The following is a 19125-nucleotide window of genomic DNA, read 5'->3' on the forward strand; positions in this document are numbered from 1 at the left end:
ACCTCTCAGTACTTACAGGGAGCTTATAAGAAAGATGGGGACAAACATTTTAGCAGGGCCTGTAGCAATAGGACAATGGGTAATGGTTTTAAACTAAAAGAGGGTCGATTTAGATGAGGCACATGAAAGAAATCTACAATGAGAATACTGAAACACTAAACTGAAACAGTAAACTGGAACAGCTCTGGTTGCCCAGAGCTCCATGTAACCTGACCTGGAAGGTTTCCAGGGATGGATCATCTACCACCTCTCTGGGCAACCTGAACTAGTGAAAGATGTCCCTCTGGGGGCATTGAAGTAGATGGCTTTTAAAAGTTCATTCCAACCCAAACTATTTTAAATTACTTTAGCAGGCCTAATGAAAAACTCTTCGATTTATTCCAGCATACCCCTACCAAGATTACCACCAGATGCTACTCTGAGGCTGCAGTGCAGTCATACAGCCAAACCCTGCTAACCCACACTAGAGGCCACATGCTGCCACAGCAGTTGCTGCTCTTCCAGCAGCCTCTGCCCAGGGACTGGAACTACTCTGTCTACAGCAAGAGAATTCCGGGAGCACAGAGAGAAAAAAAATCAAAACCAACATTTCTGCATTTCCCCCCCCACTCAGGACTAATCGACAGGTTATCAGGCTGTGATTTGGCTGCTGCAGAGCCTCTGTATTTGTGCTGGCACAGGGAAGGGGCAGGAATGGCTGGGTTTTTGGTGCCTGCCTGTGTACCTCGAGTCTGTTATTCTCGCTGTGCACTGGGGACAGTTGTCTGAAGCCAGTTAATTTCAGGTGTGTATTCCGAGGAGCACGCCGTGGGTTCATCTCAGCGGAATTTGGCGTCTTGATCAGTCCCGACTGCCAGATTCCTCTCCAGACCTATGTCAATGAAACAATCACAAATGAGTGTTCCAGACTCAAAGAGAGAATAGTATGATGCTTATTTTCAAATAATTGCTTTTTTGAACTTGCAAAACCAAAGAAAAATTTAATCTTGGTACTAACCATCCTCCTGTGGGTTTTTGAAGCAAAGGTATTTTGTTATGCTTAATGTTTGAAGAAGCTGTAAGTCCTTAAAATAATGAACAAGACTGGTGTGATAGGGCCTACAGAAAAAATAGCCTCTTTTTACTAAACAGGTTGGTGTTAGGCAGACAATAGCTATTATATGTCAAGAAAGCAGGGAAGACATTTAACTAAGTACATTTTATTAATAGCGCTGTCTTTTTTGTCACAGCACAGTTTCATAGCTTCAGGGAAATAAACGTGGGACCTTTTCACCTTTCAGGGAAATAATACTGAACTGTGTAGCACAGGCAGCCAAAAAAAGGGAAATAATTCCCTATTTCAGCGAAATAATACTTGAGCTGTGTAGCACAGGCAGCCAAAGACACCCTCTGCCCAAAATTTACACCAAATAACAGGAGTCACTGTGCAAGCACAGTGCCAAGTCTGGGCTGGTAGCTCAGATCTCTCTGCAAAATGAGCTTGTGTCCTTGCCAGTAACACTCAGTAAACATACCCAGTGGCACAAAGACAGCACAGCATGTCCTTATCCTGCTCCCTTATCAACAGGCTGGATCCCTGATCCATCTGCCTACGGTAGCAACAATGGTAAAAAGTGTAAATGGAGATCATTAATAGAACATGAAATCTAAGTAATTTGCTTTTCCGTGTGAAAAATCAAATAGTTTCACCTTCAGTCCGTTCAGCTGAGTTTTTCTTTATTTGGCTTTTGCCAGAAGCAGCTCTCTTAGTTTTGAAATAGTCAAAAGTCTAGTCATGTTTTGATAGGGCCAAAAAAAAAAAAGCTTCAGAGGAAATCAAAGCATTTGTGTGTAAAGGACAAAATCTTTTGTATTCATTATCCAGCAGAATAAAAATAATTACTGATGTATTTTCCGAGGCCTAGCCTAGCATATAAACTACAGTGAAATATTTAATTATGCAGGCTTTGATCACTGCTGCAAGGGTTTTTTCTGTTCAACACTTAGTTGTCCTGAGAGAGAGCGGTGATTCTCCCTCTGAAGCTGCTGTGAGGAGCAGGAAACACGGGAACAGAGGGCTCCTGTGTCCAGACCAGGTCTTGGGAGGAACCCTGTCTGCTTGCCATGGGCTGTGCAGTGTCTGAGCACATTTGGTGTATCATATCTCTCAGAGGCCCCAGGCAAAGGGGCATCATCTGGTCATAGAATCCGAGAACCATAGAATTGATTAGTTTATAAAAGACCTTGAAGATCCCTGAGTCCAACTGGTAACTGACCGCAGCAGAGTCACTACTGACCCATGTTCCTAAGCACCACATCCATATGTGTTTTTAAGACCCCCAGGAATGGTTGAGAATGATGATCCAGCGAGGTCTGTGGACAGCCTATTCCAATGTTTGACAACCCTCTCAGTGAGGAAGTTTCTTTATCAATCTGTCAGACAGTTGCATGACAAAGTTGCTGAGCTACTCTTGCCAGGAGGTTCTGGGCCAACACAGAGGGAAATGTGGGGTTTTCAGGCTCAAAGTGGGTGAGGGAGGACTTGGGGTCTTCAGCCTTTCCTCCTGTCCACAGCGTATGTTGTTTGCCACACGAGGTAGTTACATCTTTCAAGGCCTTACATCTACCCTTACCTGCCAAAGAATCTCTATTAAATTAGAAAGTAGGTGTCCAGTGAGTTCAGGTGCTTTTGCAGCTCAGAAGCAAGTTAAGAGGTGTCGCAGACCTGGAGACTACAAGACCATCACTGCCCCTGCTATCATCCACTCCCTCTATTCTTAGTTCTTAGCCAGTGGGTGGCATGCCACCCAGCAGTGTGCTGTTTTTCCTATGTTCATCCCTCTTCATTGGACCTATCACCCCTTCTTCATAAGGTAACTGGTGGTTTTTCTTACTATATGATGAGTGATGGACAGAAAGGCACCTCAAAAGTCTCGTAGTCAGCACAGGCTGTCCCTGCCTGACCAAGGTGCAGGACAACTTGTAATGGTTAGCATGTATCACCCACAAACATGAGAAAAAAGTATAGAACCATAGAAAAATTAGTTATCTTAAGCCTCTAGGAGATTATGGAAAAGGGGAGCAATGTCATTGCCCTGCCTGTTAAGGAGTCAGTAGGGTAGTGCTCAGGATGAGGTAAGCGTTGTATCTCTTTTTTATGAGGGGCAACCTCTTCAAATCCTATGAAAGGTCCACTGAGGAATGGTGAGTGAGGGGCTCCATGGACCAGGAAAACCTGATTTTTTGCTTCTGGTGGACGAAACTGTAAGAGTGAGGGCAAACCCCACAGATTTTACCTTGTCAGATGAGATCACTCCTAACAATTTACGGACAGCGAGACAGTGCCATGAAACAGTTTAGAGTACAGAATAGCAGGGAATGAGAGATGCACACTGTGCTCTGTGAAATCTGATCTTTTTGCATTGTTTGCCTTTAATCCAGCGACCATTATCTCTACTGAAAAAATACATGTGAGCTTTTATGTGTGACAACTGCACTCGGGGTGGTCTTTGAATTAGAAGGCATTTGGTCGCAGAGCCTGCAGCAAGTCACGCCACTGCAGCCTGCACAGTTATATCAGGAAAGAAGAAGCAGGCAGGAGAGGAAAAGCCTTCTCCTGGGTGGTTAAAGGGGCCAGGTCTGTGAAAACTAGATCTGAGGATCTAGAGGTTCCTAATATTTAGGTGTATTGGCTGTGAAGTGACGTTAACAGAGGGAAGAGACATATATTTTAAATGTTTATTCCACAAGTAATGGATCAACCAGATTTCAGCTATCTTGTTAGAGCTAATGAAATACAGTCTTAGTGGAGTAGCTAATAGCTGGCCAATAAAAATGCAAAATAACAATTCTGTTTAAACATAAAATAATTAGAACAAACCAAACAAAAAATTATGCAGAAGGGAAATGCAGGGATCTTACTGGGAGGACCAGTTTTACAGCACCCAACGGAAAAATCAGTTATAAGGGTGGATGTAGCAATAAAAGTCTCTCTGGCTCACTGAAAAACATTCACTTTTTTCAGGAGGAAAAAAACCAGCACAAACTTCAAGCAAACAAAGTAGAAATTTTTAAATTAGTTGTTGTATAAAGAACTTTGCTTCTTACGAGAATGGATAAATAAATGGGTGAATTTAAGCTAACATTTCTAAAGTGATAAAATTGCGGAGAGAGTATTTATTTCTAAACTGCATGGCTATAAAACACCAGATGCCGCACAATGAAGTAATCTCAGAACAAGACTGGAATCTGTTGTCTGTGAGGAACACGCAGATGCTTGCTTTTAGCAGCGACGCCTTGCTCATAAAACAGGAACACCAAACCCTCTTCGCTGCATTCAAAACTTGTGTCCCCGTTGCGTGTGGGATTTTGTTGTTTTAAGCTCAATTATTACTCATGCGAAACGAGGAAGGGAGAGTTTTAAATGGCAGTTGATGAAGAGAGAAGTAAGAGGTGATGAAGAGAGAAGTAAGAGTTGTCTTATGTTATGGTAAGGATTAACTGAAGGAAATGTTGCCTCTTGGTTGAGCGTGGCAGCCAAAGAGGCCTCTGCTGCTTTGGCCCCACATTATCCTGGTGTATGGCTTAGGTCACTCCTCTCTATTTTACAAAAGCAAAAATGGAAGCGCAACAAAAAGATGTATTTTTCATTTGAGACAGAAAAAACCAAAATTCCAACATGAACACAAAGAATCACCTCATATATTGTGCTGCTTCTTGCATAATATAAGTGTTTGGCAGGTTGTTCATAACCATGGAGCGTGCCAACTCCCTTTTCCATGAAACTTGATGTAATGATAGCTGGTCACAAAAAAGGTATAATAAGAAAGAAACTGCAGAAATATGGGGCCAACAATATAAGGGATTTATAAAGCTCTACATTTTTGTGGTATTAATTGACATAGCATATCAAGTGTAGCGCAAAATGCAAATATTTTGCCCATTGCAGCTTTATGAACTGCAGTAATTTCAAATGGAAATGAATTCACCCTGTGAATTTATTCCAGTGGGCAATGTAAAAAATACAATTTAAATTGAAAGTGTAGAACAGCAGAGAATGTGATACCTGGATTAAAAAAAAAAAAAAAAAAAAAAATGAACACAACTCTCCATCTGGGTTCTGAATTTAGTTTTGGTGGACATGTACTGTTGCTGCTAATTAAAAAAAAAAACCCTTTTGTTTACATTTTTGATAAATCCCATCAAAGCAACTGTCCTTTTCTAGGAGAAAATGTAGCGCAAAGCAGAGAGGTTCAATATTGATCACAGGTTTCATAATTTGTGCATTCAAGATAGCATAAAACAATGCAAACATTATGCATTTTTTTAATCTGAAATTTCATCTCACTCTTCGAGACCCTTTCAGTCAAATTGAGATACATCCTATTTACCTGCCAAAAACTCAGCAAAATCAAATAGAACAAGCAGCCTTCCCTAGCTCAGCATTTCACCTTTAGATGAGAGTAAGGACATAGAAGCTCTATCTCCTAAAAACACTGGGTGCTATAGCAGCAGCAGGAGATTTTGAGTGAAAATGCTGCTTGGGGAACGTATCTTGGCAAGCAGCAGCTCCCTGATGGAAATAGCATTTGGCATCAAAAGTTCTCTGACAGAAGGCCTATGTACATAGTTTCTCAGCTGTCTTTTTCAAAGAACCTTTCCTTTTGCTGGCTGTGCAGGTGCTGAGCTGAGATTACAGCCTGCTGTGTAAAAACCTGCACAGTTTCCTCGTACCTACCTCTCAGTTCTCACCCCTCTTCTACTTCATTGTCCTCACCTCTCCTCCTAAACAGCCTGCAGAACCATTCTGGGTAGGGATGGAGGCATTTTACTGCCCCCTGGCTCAGCACATAATTCCAGATCTTTGCTGTTGTGTGACTGCAGTGTAATCAGGCAGTAGCAGTTTCAGCTTTAAAACAGGTCTTTTGGACAGTGGGCCAAGACAATATGATAAACAGCAGTCTTATCCAGGTGAAAATAAACTCAACAATTTTTATTTATTGTTATTATTATGAATGTTTCCAATTTAGGGATTTGGTTTCAGTTCAGGACAGGGGAAGAAATGCTGAGAGGGTGATTTGTTTTAAGGAGGTAGCAGTTCTCTTCAGCATTTCATTAATTTTTGTGAGTTATTTTATCAAGAGAAATCTTAAATCATACTTAGGAAATTTTCATCAAGTATCAACGGACAAAGCTCTGTTTTGTAATAAGTAGATGTGAGCAATGCTGAGAAATAACTGATACCTGAGTGCAAGACTCCAGTGATACCCACTGGACTTGGTATCCTGTTCTTCTGGATCCCTTTGGATTTTGTTGGTGTATTTGCTTGGGTTTGGTAGTTTTCTCTGTGTGCGAGTTGGAAATAGAGAACAAAAAAAGAGGAGAAAGCAAGAGGTCATAAACAATAGCTCTGAGAGACATTACCTACCCTGGTCTTTTCAGTCCAGTGTAACACATCCTGGATGAAGCTGATAACAATGTCCCTTTTCACTAAAAGTTACAAGTATATTTTCATACCTTCACACAAGTATGTGCATCATCGTCCATGATACCTCCAAACCTGGTAAGTCAAAACACTCACAAAGATAACTGTCTTTCATACACAAAGTATGAACAGCATGATGTCATGCAGTCAGGTAGACTAAACAATCTGTCTTTTTCAGATAAAAACTAAAAAACTTTAAGAAACATTTACTGTATCAGGTATGTGATGAAAATTACAGTAATAAATCTGAGACGATTTAGAAGCTCTTCCCAGGACAATTACAGAATGCCTTAGGCATTTGCTGTCTGCCTGCTCTTAGGCAGAACATGTTTACACCATGCTCCATAAATCCAACTTTTGCAGCGTGGAGTGTTTTATTCTAAGAGCACAGCAGTGAATTGTCTAAACAAAATGAATGACATAAAACCTCAAATGGCAAGTTTGGTATTTCACTGACAAAGGCACAATACTCAGAGATCTCTGCATTTGTGGTTTGTTGTAGTTTAGCAAATTAGATTCCAGATTGATGGTAAACAAATAATCAGTGTGGTAATGCTTTTTAACAATTAAGTAATAAACAAACGTGATGGCATGTCTCAAGAAATCAACTGTAAGTTGTTTTAACAATGCATAAAACATCTGCTTATTACCACATGCCACACGGCTCCAGCATGGGGAGTGGCACTAATGGAACTTGCTGTGTGTTGTCAGTGCCCTGAGTCTTTCCTAGCAGCCCCTTCTCCACCCTGCCTTCTTCCAGCAGAAGAGCCAAAATCATCATGTCGCTTTCAGTGACTGTTCAGTGACTGTTCCCAGCCATGACTCAGTTGGAGCCACACCTTGAACTTTGAAAACACAAAGTCACTTTGGTGGCAGTCAAGAGTTTGGGGAGAGCAGCCAAGGTACTGTAGGGAGGTTTTGGTGGAATTACAACAACAAAATCAGAATCCAGCCAAACATGAATGCTCCTTAGTTTGAGGAAAAGGTGATTACCGGGCAAATAGGTGAAATTTTCACAAGTTTCAGTTCAGAGCATTAAGCCTTTTTTTATTTCTGTGGAAGTAAAAACCTTACCATCTAATAATAGCTCTGGCTTTTTTTGTTTAGCTGAGCTCCCCAAAAGTAGATTATGTTTCTTTTCTTGGTAGCATAAGGGAGTCCCAAACCCTACTGCCTTATTTCTCTGCCTAAAGAATATTTTTCGGGTCATACTTTTCCTTCAAGCTTATAGTTCTGTTGTCCCTTTAAATAAAAAAATAATGCTGCCATCTGATTTTCTGATTTTTTTTATTTACCTATTGAATTTCTGGGGAAAAACACAGACATTGATTCAGGAACGTACATAATTCTGGGCAGTATTGGCCAAGACAGTTCCTGTGTTGAACAGATGATGATAAACAAAACGTTTTCTCCAGAATTTATGAAATTTTCCAAGGTGAATTAAACCGTAATGCATGTTAATTCATCTTAATTCATGTTGTGATGAGAATTTCCCAACTCACTCCACATTTCTACACAAATATTTGTATTATTTAGCCTTAAACTGAGTTTATTAAATGAAATAAGACACTCTATACTTACTTTTACAAACATTTCTCCATAAATCAAGTCATATTGGTAACAGATTTTGAGCCCAGTTAAGTCCAAAGCACTAGAAATAGTAAGATAAACTATGTAAAGGGTCACTTTTTGTGTGTTTTAAATTGGCAAGAAGTAACTTCAACCTTTTGTTTAAAAAAAAGTTAGGTATGTTGGTGATCACAATACCTCCCATAAATGTTTTATGGTGAGCTTTTGGGATATCAATCACAGGACCCATAAGCAAAGAGTCAGTGAAGGAAAGAGTCTTCCAGGCATGACACATCTGGTTCTTTGGCAGCCTAAACAGATTTTATGTTGCCAGCTTTAAACTGAGCTTTGAGTTTGCCACATGCTTTATCTGGCGATGGGCTGTCTGGACTGCCGTGTGTTCCTGGTTGCAGAAGCTTTAACATTTAATATTTAGGTTTATTCCCCTCCCTTCTGTCTCTTCAGATGATCTCCATGCAGGAAACCTTCACACTCAGCCCTCGTGCTTAGGGCTTATGGCCTTGCTCTTCTAAGCCTCTAAATGTGCATTCCTGATTGGGACTGGGACAAGTGTACAGTCCTCCAAGAACGGTGATCCTGCATCACCAACAGTTCTGCACTCAAAGACATTCAAAAGCAGCAATGAAAAGATTTCCATCTGTAGCAGACTCTTGATGTATCCATTGACTGCTCAGAGACTTCTCAATTGCTTTCGTTACTAAACTAAGGCTTTATTTCCAAAAATCTAGTACTGGAGGAAGTCAGCTGTAAACTGCATTTGTCAGTTGTGAAAATGAATCTAGAATCAACTGGGTATGTCATCGTAGATTGTAAATGGGCCCATTTGTGTATGTCTTGATTTAATGTGTTCTGCAGAGAGGCACCTTACTGCTTTTAGAAGTAGATGGAATCTGCTGTTAGGGGAAAAAAATGAATCTTGATTATCTCTTGGAGTTGAGCCCTAATAAAACATAAAATTCCTTACAAGGAGTATCAGTAGTTTCCAAATTAGGTGACATAGGAAATAGAGGAATTTAAATAGTTCAGTCTTAGTCTGTTCCATTTCTGGACTGGTTACAGCATGCTGGTATACTTGCCCCTACATCTGACACTTTAGTCTGTATATAACATACTTCTGAAGTTATGGAGTCAGTTATATTCACCCTAATCTTAAGAATGGCCTTTTTTTTTTTTTTTTTTTTTTTTTTTTTTTTTTTTTTTTTTTTTTTTTTTTTTCCTGCTCAGACCATGCAATCAAAAATATCTGAATATTATGGAAAATAAGTTTCCACTGTGAACCTATATTCTCAAAGCCAGCAGGTAAATAGACTAATGCTTTTGTTTTCCAGTATCCGTAATTTCTTAAATTTCTCAAATTTCTCTTAGAGTCTGCACAAACTGTTTGAACACTCAAAGTCAGCAGTGACTGGGAGAACAGAGGATTGCAGATGTCGCTGCTCTCTGACTCCATGTGCTATTTGTCACATGTGCCACTGACTGCACCAGTGGGTTATGCTGAGTGACAGTCAAGTGTTTTCATACAAAAGTCTTCTAAGGAGCCTCACTGCCTCCATCTTCTTCATTGCATTCACTGTTCTTGTGATAATGGTGCTCCCACTTCTCTTCCAATTTAGTGCTTATTTAGAAATTGTTACTGCCATCAAACCTCAGACCAGCAGTGGGCCACAGAATGAATGGATTATCAATATTTCACAAGCTAATATAAAAAGCCATTGTAGTGTGGTCTTACTAAGTGTGCTGTTAAACTAATTTGAAAATCAATAAAATAGTTTCACTTATGACATTGGTATCAGAGAGCATAAATAAAAGAGTTCTGCTTTTTCCCTTTCTTTCACTGTGAATAGTAATCTGACAAGGGAATTCAGCAGCTACTCTGCTCTTCAGAGCATTCCCAAAGGCAAGTTTTAGATGTTGCTCATTAAGTGTGAGCATTAAGGAGAATTACAGAATCAGGAATCTCTTCACTTTCACATCCAAAGTGAGAGCAAATGACAAGCTAGCAGCCACCCTGCTCTGCTCCCTAAACCAGCCACAGATCTGGTGTATTTCTGTATTATACTGTATTTGTCCAGTCATGTGTGATAGCATGGTCATTTACAACAGTAACAACATAGCACCAGGATGTCACTTACTGCTGTGGCAGCTGTTTCAAACTCCAGCAGATTAAAAGGCTTCCTGTAGGCAAATAGCACCCAAAATACTCATCTCCCCAGGGAATTAGGCATCTGTTAACTTTATCTGATGGTTTCTTTGTTACACAGTTCATTCTCTTGGCAATTGACCTTCAGAATGAATGTGAAATGCAAACCTCAGAGCAGGAAAACGAACCCCTAAAATCTATCAAATCACTTAGTAAAATGCATCGCTATTGCCTCAGACAGAACGCTTCCTAATTTAAGGCTGACATTTGTATGTTACTCTAAAATAGCTAAACATGGATACTGAAGAGACAAAAGAAGCTAGAAACATCAGAATTAGCAGTTAAACTTTTACATCACTTAATTTTTAAAGTTAGGTTAATGGCATAAAATCTGTAAGAACCGGGGATTTATGGGTTTGCAAAAGACCTTTAGATAGAAAGCTAGATATATGTATAAGTAAATCGTTAAAATATTTTATGGAGAGGTTTTGAAGAAGAGTGCTTTGGTTTCATTGACACTTGCTTAAAACTGTAATATTTCACATAAGAGTCTAATGTGGAGCTGAGAAAGATTATTTTACACATTTAAGTATGTAGTGACTTTGATAGCATTCAGATAGCAACGCTTCTGTAGTGTAGTGCCCTTGTGAGCAGAAAACATGTGTCAAGTAGAGCTGGTAAAAACAAAAGTTACTCTGGGTGTTTTTCGATCAAACTGGCCTTTGACAGAACAGAAATTTCTCTGAGGCTTTTTGCATGCTTGTGTTGATGAAAAAAAAACCAAAAAAATACCAAAAAAAAACCCCCAAAAACCAGCCGATGTATTTTAAATATATTTTAATTTTGTTTTCTTTTGTTTTCTAGAAGCTAAATAGATTAACTTTCTTCTTACTGTTTCTCTGGGAATAAATAAATTTCATGACTAGTAATTGACAAATTAGAATTTACCTCAATAATGACAAAAGTTTGAGGGTGAAATTTCTCTCTCCAGGATGACAGCATGACTTGTAGCTCATGTGTTAATGACATGAATTTGAGTGGGGGAAAAATGTTTTCCACAAGCAGTGGTGGAGGATATACATCCACCCTCTCAAACACATGGTCTTCTGTAGGAAAACTGGCCCTCCAGGAGTTACCCTACCTTTGGTAATTTTAAAGTACTTTCGGTTAAATTTAAATCTAAGCAGAGGCCTATTTATAAATCTTGGAATTCCGAGACAAAATTCCAAGCTGGTTGTGCTGTGCAGGCATTCTGATGAGACTGGAGGAGCTGGTGCTGAGGACCAGACGTCCTCTACATTATATGGATCTGCTTGGGCTTTGCTTTGGACTGGCTGGTCTCATCCCATGGACTAAAAGCTGATTTGTGTTTGGGGCGCACTGCATGTACCTCAAGAGCATCCCTCAGTTTATGTTCAGTCAAGTTCATGCACCCTCAGAGCAGCCCAACGTGTGTCACAAAGCACGAGGCTGTGTCACAGTGAGAACCACGTATGTGTGGGAAGGGTCACTCAGGTTCACTTCAGAAGTGTACTTCTGATCTGAACTAAAAGGTTTATGTAGCTTCTATGCCTCTCCCAACACTAGCACCTAAAGAATAAGGTGTCTGAAATACTGCAGCTGTTCAACAGCATGTCTGCAGCAAAGGTTTCTTCCAAATCTCCATCACCTTTCATTGATAAAGATACTGAGATCTCTGAGGTGTGTTGGAAGAGAATATGGAACTGCTGTATTTGTGATGCCTTGTTTTTGTAATATGTGACTATAATAGGGAGTAGGTCCGCCCAGAGCAATCCATGATTCCTTTCTTTGTGCATTTTTAAAAGTTTTACTCAGCCATTGGCTCCTTTCTCAGAAGAATGCTCTCACATTGTAAACAGATTCGTATAAAAATGAAGTAATTACCTGCTCTGTAACAGGAACGTATTTAAGCTAGTAAAATTTTTCCTGTTCTTTGCTTTGTGACCCAACACAGTAACTGTGAAACAAATGGAGTTACTTTAAAGCATTGCCTTACACCATCTCCAGCAGCTGAAGGCTGTTGTGTCAGTGAATATTCGGGTCGCTTCCAATCAGTGCCCTCAGATACAAGGAATCAGCTGACTGACTAACCACTGAAGCAATTCAGATTATCAATACCATTTCTTTTGTTAGCTGAGGACTGAAATGAGTCATATTTAGAACCCCTCCTTTATGGACAGCAAGACGTCAATAACAAGAAATACAAATTCTCCAATAACAAGAGTGATTAATACCAGGCTTCCACTTATGAAATTACTATGAATGGAGTCTTATTACCATGAGTGGGTTTAAGAAATGTAGGGCAAGTCACAGCAGCCCTGGAGAAGTTTCTGAGACTAAGCTGAAGATTTAAGAGGAGGCATCTGCTTGTCTGCCCATGGCAACTTCCCTTGTAGTAAACTGAGCACAGCTGTCACAGCTTCTTGCTTGAGGGCAGAGAGGAAAACATCCCCTTACACACAACACTGTGTTAATCTCCACGCTACCTTGGATTTTTGGTTTACTGAAAAAAAGTGAACAGGATCAGTGAGGACAATTTAAAATGTTTCAACACCACACTGCTCTTCCTTGTGCAGGTGACACTGTCCAGCCAAGTATTCAGCTGGCTGGCATCTACCATAGATATGTCTGGCTAACTCTGGGTGAGAAGACTGTTCCAAAATAGAAATGCTCTGATAAAGATGGTTTGATAAAGATAACCACCTTTCGACCCATACTAACATTCAGAGAATCTCAAAGCAATTTTATATTGCTTTATATCAAGAGGTTTTTAAGGAATTTAAAGTGCTTGAGGTGTGGAGTGAAGGAAAGGATGTCTTGCTCTAGGCATCATGACAGAGACATTTGCTGGAGGCAGGAAACTGTCTCTGGTCAGGACAAGTGGGATTACTACAGATATCTGATGCTGCTGCAGGGCAGTCCTTCCTACAGCACCACCGGATACTTTGCTAGATCTGTAATACAGTTTTTCATTTAATACTCATTTGTACTATGTGTTTCTTACTGTTCAAGACTATACTCTTTGAGCTAAAGTACTATCTCAGAGTTTTCCGTTCACAAAAACAAGTAAAAAATGCACTGGTTTTCTCCTTTTTCTTTCACATTGTTCAGTGGTTCCTTGTGCTGGAACTGCCTTACCCAAGCTTCTACTTGACATCATTTTGGTGGGAATATTTGAATCTGCTACTTGGATGCCTTGGTAACTTTTATTGTGCTGTTTCCCAGTAGAGTAGTATTAAAAAGTTTGGAAACCTACTACTAAAAAAAATATTTCATTAGTATTTAATGTATATTTATATTGTCTCTAATTACAGTATTAGTAAGATTTATTAACACCATCTTTGCTGCTCCTGAAAAAAATATTAAAAGCAGGTGATGTAACATATCTATGTAATTTAATTTCCTGTACAGCTGGCAAAGATTTAGAAAAGACTAGCTTAACTTCCACAAAATCAAAATGCTAAATTTGATAGATGAGCTGAACATGAATGATGAGGTCTGAAAGTGAACTTGTTTTTTCTCCAGCAAACAGGTGGAGCTGAGCAGCTTTAACTGTAGCACGCACTACAAGAAGTTTATGCCTCTATTAACAGGCTACATAAATACATAATTGCCATGTTAAGCACAGCCATATGAATCTGCTAGGAATGGGCTACAAATTTGGATTATTCCAGCATTCAGAGTATAACCTAATAATTGCTAACTGTCACTGATCTTCCTAGAGCCTCTTTTATGAGAAGTCAGAAGACCCTAACTCATTTCATTCAGACCACATTAAGTGTGGTTGATTCCAACTCTAGAGCCCCTTTCTGCCACAGAGGAAGGGAAGTTTCAAAATAAAACAGAACAGCGAAAACAAAAAAGAATCCTTAAAGTATGCTGTATTAAGGATGTTCAGATGATGCAGTAAACTCCCTTCACTCTGCCATTAAGCCCAGACAGGAGATTTGACATGCTGCTGGAATTATGTCCGTGTTAATTTGGGCTACTGACTCTTTCTGTTGGATTTACCATTGGGTGGTTTGCATTGGAAGGGGCCTTAAGGAACATCTAGTTCTGACCAGAAAAGACTTTTCTCTCCATGCAGAATGGGAAAGTTTTCAGAATGTCACATAATTTCTCATTTGTCCACACTGTTGTTGTTGTCAAGCTGTGTTTCAGGTGTAGACTTATTGCAAAGTGCTCCAGCTCAGCAAACCTTCTGCTATAAGGGGGAGAACTTTGGCATTGGCAGCTTTGTTGGTATTACACCAACTTGCCCTACAAACAGGATATTTTTAAATAGGAAAAAAAAAAAAAAAAAAAAAAAAAAAAAAAAAAAAAAAAAAAAAAAAAAGAAAGAGAAAGAAAGAAAGACATCAGGATTGAAAATGTTGTCTGTGAGGGTTGAGGGTTGTCCTGCAGAGAGATTTATTTGCCTATGTGCACATGCAAGGCAGGTATATTTTAAACAAATACCAATAATGATCTTTGGATTTCAGGGCAATAAACATCCTGCAATGAATGTTTTGCCCCAACATCTCTAGATTAAAAATGTCAGCAGATAGGAAAATTCATGACCAGTTTATGCAAGCAAGCGTAACTCCATCAACCTGAATAAAACAATGTGTATTAACACCAACAAAAAAAAGAAAAGAACACTAAGTGCTTTTGAAAGGTATTTAAATATTTATTATAAATCTTTCTCCTTCCAGTCATAAACATGGATTGCCTTGAAGTTAAATATCAGCCTCACAACACAGCTATAATATATGGACTGCATTTATTCTTTGTGAAGTATTTTACCTCTCTTTAGTTACATAAATAACCTCACCAAGACCTGTTAATTTATTCATTGCCTGTTAATCCTTATTTATCACCCTTATTTTAAAAATATACATTTATCTTCTGCTAATGAGAAACAGGAATAAAAGTCATTCTCAGCTGGTTCAAGGAAACGTTGGAATGAGCAGAGTGTTTGGGTTAGTGTGCAGAGCTCAAAATAAAGTGCTCAAAGCAGTCATAGCCCTGGAATCAGAGAACAGCAAGTTTGGGAGCAAAAAAAGAGGAAAATGGCTAGGGAAGAGAGAGCCTTAATATATATATATAAGGTATTAATATAAAATATAAATAATAGAATACAGAATAGAATATAAAATAGAGGTTATTGTGTCAGTCTGAATAGTCGTGAGATGCCCGTCTCTTACTATGGGCTGTGTTGGGTCAGGTAGCCTGGCAGCTGCCAGCAGGTAGAAGACAGCTACTCACAATGTGCTTTGCCAAGACGTGTGGTCACCATTTTTACAAAGTGGTCCCTCTCAGCCATTCAGAATTTGGTTTTGTGCCTGGTCTATTAATGAACTCATGCTGGTAGAAAAGGCAATGTTTTCTTGCATGCCTACAAACATCATCTCCCATATGTCTTCCAACTGCCATAATACAACAAAATCGTTCTGTCTATTCACAGCACCCTGGTAGAAAGTGTTGGAGGATTACAGCGCTGCTCAGGGAAGACCTTTGGAATTGGCCTCCTTTTCAATTTTGTTGAAATTATGACCAGCTTGATAGGTGCAGTTAAACTAAACATTATTCTCTTAAGCAAAAGCAGCATTTCCACTTTTTTGCTCAGAGAATTCTTACTGAGGCATGCTTGAGGTCAGGGTATTAGCAAACTAAGAGGCACAGAAGTTTCTGTGGAATTCCAAGTTGTCCCACACTAATAACTATTACCACAATAAAGAAGTAAATCCCAAGCTTTCACTTCCAGATTTACTCATCATGTATCTCCAGTGTCCCTGAAGTCAGAAGTGACTTTGTTGAGAACTGACACAGCTTTAATTTGGTGGAAAAAAATTATTTCTCAAGCAGCATATAAAAATGGGAAAATATAATTGCCTTAATGCCTGGTGCAGCTGCGTTCGGAGCTGTCTTCAGAGAATAAATAATTTCATTGCCACTAAAATATTTATATCCCTTCCCCAGCCTTCAGTTTGATTTTGTGTTTCAAATAGTACTCTGTATTTGGTGTGCTTTTGCTTTCTTCAGCACTATAGATATCAGTTTTCAACAATAGGCTAGCAGATCAGTTTTGCGTAAGATACTCAGGACTGGTTTGAGGAACAAGAGGTAAAGAATTTGTCTTAGAAAATCCAGGTCAACGGAGAATCAGACTGCATATATGCATATCATGACTAAGTTCAAAGATTCAGATCCATCAAATTATGCACAGCTATCTTGTTTGTATGTGTGGATGTGTTATACTCTTCCTTCCCATCCATTCCTTGCTGTTAAATGAGACTGCGAACTTGCCATCTAGTATAGACATGTTTAGATGTAGTACCCTGACATCTTTTTTATCAAGATGCATGGCTGAGTGAGTGCAAGAACTGTGATGTATGTATTACAACATCATTAGGCATTAAGGCTGTCCTTAATCTGCCCCTGAGAAACCTTGTGCCAGGTTGGAACCTAAATTTATGGCTATAAAAATGCAAAAGGATAAAATGTAAGATCCTGATGGGCTAGACAAATGCACAGCCTTTATAAAGAGAGCCCCATGTCCAGCAAACTGATTTTCGTTGGCTTTTACACCCCAGCTCCTAAATAGGGCTGACCGTGGGTGTATCTGAGAGGCCCCTGATAATACATAAAACCACTTCACTTTTAAAATAACAGAAAAAAAACCCAACAACAACAAACGCTCCACTTTCTCACTTCCCTGAAAAATAACTGAACAAAATCCAGTGTATTCAAGATGGAGATTATCAAAGCAAAGGCACTTCTGCATACCTATTGTGCTGGTGTTCCCGGCCTTTAAAATCGGTAATGAAGAAGATAATTATGGTGATCACATCAAACACTTTTTGGTTGGTTTTTTTTCAGTCTCCTGATATATACAAATTCCTCTCCATATTCAGATCCTTCAGGCAATTAGTGTACTGCTAATTTTACTGACATCGGGTGACTTGTATAGTCACATGCAAGTCCTAGATGTGGTTCCACATATATTTTCTGTCTTTATTCTTATCTCTCTTAGCTATGCTTTTGACAAAATTTTTGACAAAAGAAGTGCTGCAAGCAATCATCTGAAGAGCTGCTGGTCTTTGAGCAGAGAGTGTGCCAGGGCAGGCTGGAAGCACACACCCAAGCTGGAAGCATGGGCTGTCCAGAGGGGCTGGTTCCTCCCTTTGGGCAGATTATCAAGTAACTCATATGGTATGAGAAGCAAATGGATGTAACCTCTATATTTAAAAAACAACAACAACAACAAAAATGCTTAAAAAAAAAAGTTACAGAGCCCATAAACAGCTTAAATGTATCTATAAGCAAAAATATTATAAATAGCATCCATAAAGCTGCTTGGAGCAGCTGGTTAAGTGTTTTCCTTTCTGTGTGCTAAAATTGTCCCACCACGGAAGGTTTCTAAACCTTGTCTATAAATTCATCACCATGGAAAAGTGGTCCTTAGGAGAGAACATTCTGTGAGTCATCATAAATTTTCTCTTTGTAGTACTACATCTAATACCAAAGGGCTGTTTTGAACTCTCACAATAAAAAAAAATACAAAACTGGCCTTTATCTGAAAATTATAAAAATGTGAACATTAAAAATCTGTTATACTTAGTAAAATGACACTTCTTATTGCAGGTACATGCGCACTTAATTTGTTTATACTTAACAGGAAATTGGATTGATATCTGTAAGGAAAGATGGGTCAGTAAATATACTGCATTTTGAAGTATATGTGGTGTAGAATTTTAGCTGCACTTTTCAGTGCATAATTCTTTAAAGTGAAACAAAAAAATTTTCATGGAAATTACTTTTCTCTCCTTCTGCTTCACACATTTGGTTTCCATGCTCACTGAAATTGTAATTAAACAGTTTTATTTTCAGGTTTATTCCAAAAAATATTTTGAGAGTTGATTTAAAAAAGACCCATTGCATAACTAAGCATCCAAAAATACCTTGTTTTTTCAGAACAAGTTGCTGTACAACACCTGACAGTGCTAAAAGCAAAGTACATTTGTTTATATTTGCTACCCAACAGTGTAAGTTGCTTCCAGGGCACACACAGAGACTGCTCAGCAGTGTGCACCTTGCATCCTTTCTCAGGGAAAGATGGTTGAACACAGTGCAGTACAGTCACACAGGATTCAGCTGGAAAGCAAAATACATCCAGGTTGTGCACTAAACTGGGAAATACTCCCAGGTGCAGCTGTACCTTTGCAGACTTACTGCTAAGTTTGTCTCACTGGTCTCTGTATTCAAGGCACATCGTAGAAAGCAAAAATGACACAATGTACAAGGGGTCTTGTAGACCAACCATCCAGCATTTTTTTATTCAAAGACTCTTCCATACATCTCTGCTTTATATATATATTTAATCTGTTCCTTTCCTGCAGTATGATTTCTCCTGGGAAGATATTCTGCAGTACAGGCTGTTTGAAGAGAAATTTGCAAATACCATTTGACCTCAGTCTTGGTGTGCAGGGTGTCCCTTTGCTGAGAGACTCTGCTCATTCCTGTTGTCAGAGAAACTCTACCTGGACACAAAGTATTGCATCTCCGGTCAGCACTGTCACCTTGCTTGTGTCCCTAGAGGAAATATAAGGGGGCTCCCTGTGAGACTCTCAGTTGTGGCAGTATTTAGCAGTTAGCATAATGTGTAATTGTTTCTGGGCTTAGTGCTTGCAGATGTACAATTTCTTCTCCAAAATAGCATCCTAAATTGATGAATGGTTCAGAACCCAGGTTTCTATTATGCTTATCTGAAGCACAGGAATAGCTAGTTGTCCTGTAATGAAATAAAAAGCCTGCTGGTTTTTTCTTGCTTAACCTAGCAAGACTCTGGAAATGAATGGAATGATGCCATCCTATTGCAGTAACACCAGCAAAAAGAGAATTTCCTTATAGGGTTTTCATTGCTTTTTTT

The 19125-nt window shown here is 39.2% G+C and overlaps 1 protein-coding gene across 1 annotated transcript in view; it reads left to right on the top strand.

The window, feature by feature from the left end:
* The first annotated feature begins 6523 nt into the window (after positions 1–6523).
* CPA6 (carboxypeptidase A6) overlaps positions 6524–19125 on the top strand; it is a 68743-nt gene continuing 56141 nt past the window's right edge. The window contains exon 1 of the mRNA XM_040068161.1: positions 6524–6541. Coding sequence (XP_039924095.1) covers positions 6524–6541 — 18 coding nt within the window. The remainder of the gene's footprint in view (positions 6542–19125) is intronic.

Source organism: Hirundo rustica, chromosome 1 (genome assembly GCF_015227805.2).
Source record: "Hirundo rustica isolate bHirRus1 chromosome 1, bHirRus1.pri.v3, whole genome shotgun sequence".
Classification (NCBI taxonomy): domain Eukaryota; kingdom Metazoa; phylum Chordata; class Aves; order Passeriformes; family Hirundinidae; genus Hirundo; species Hirundo rustica.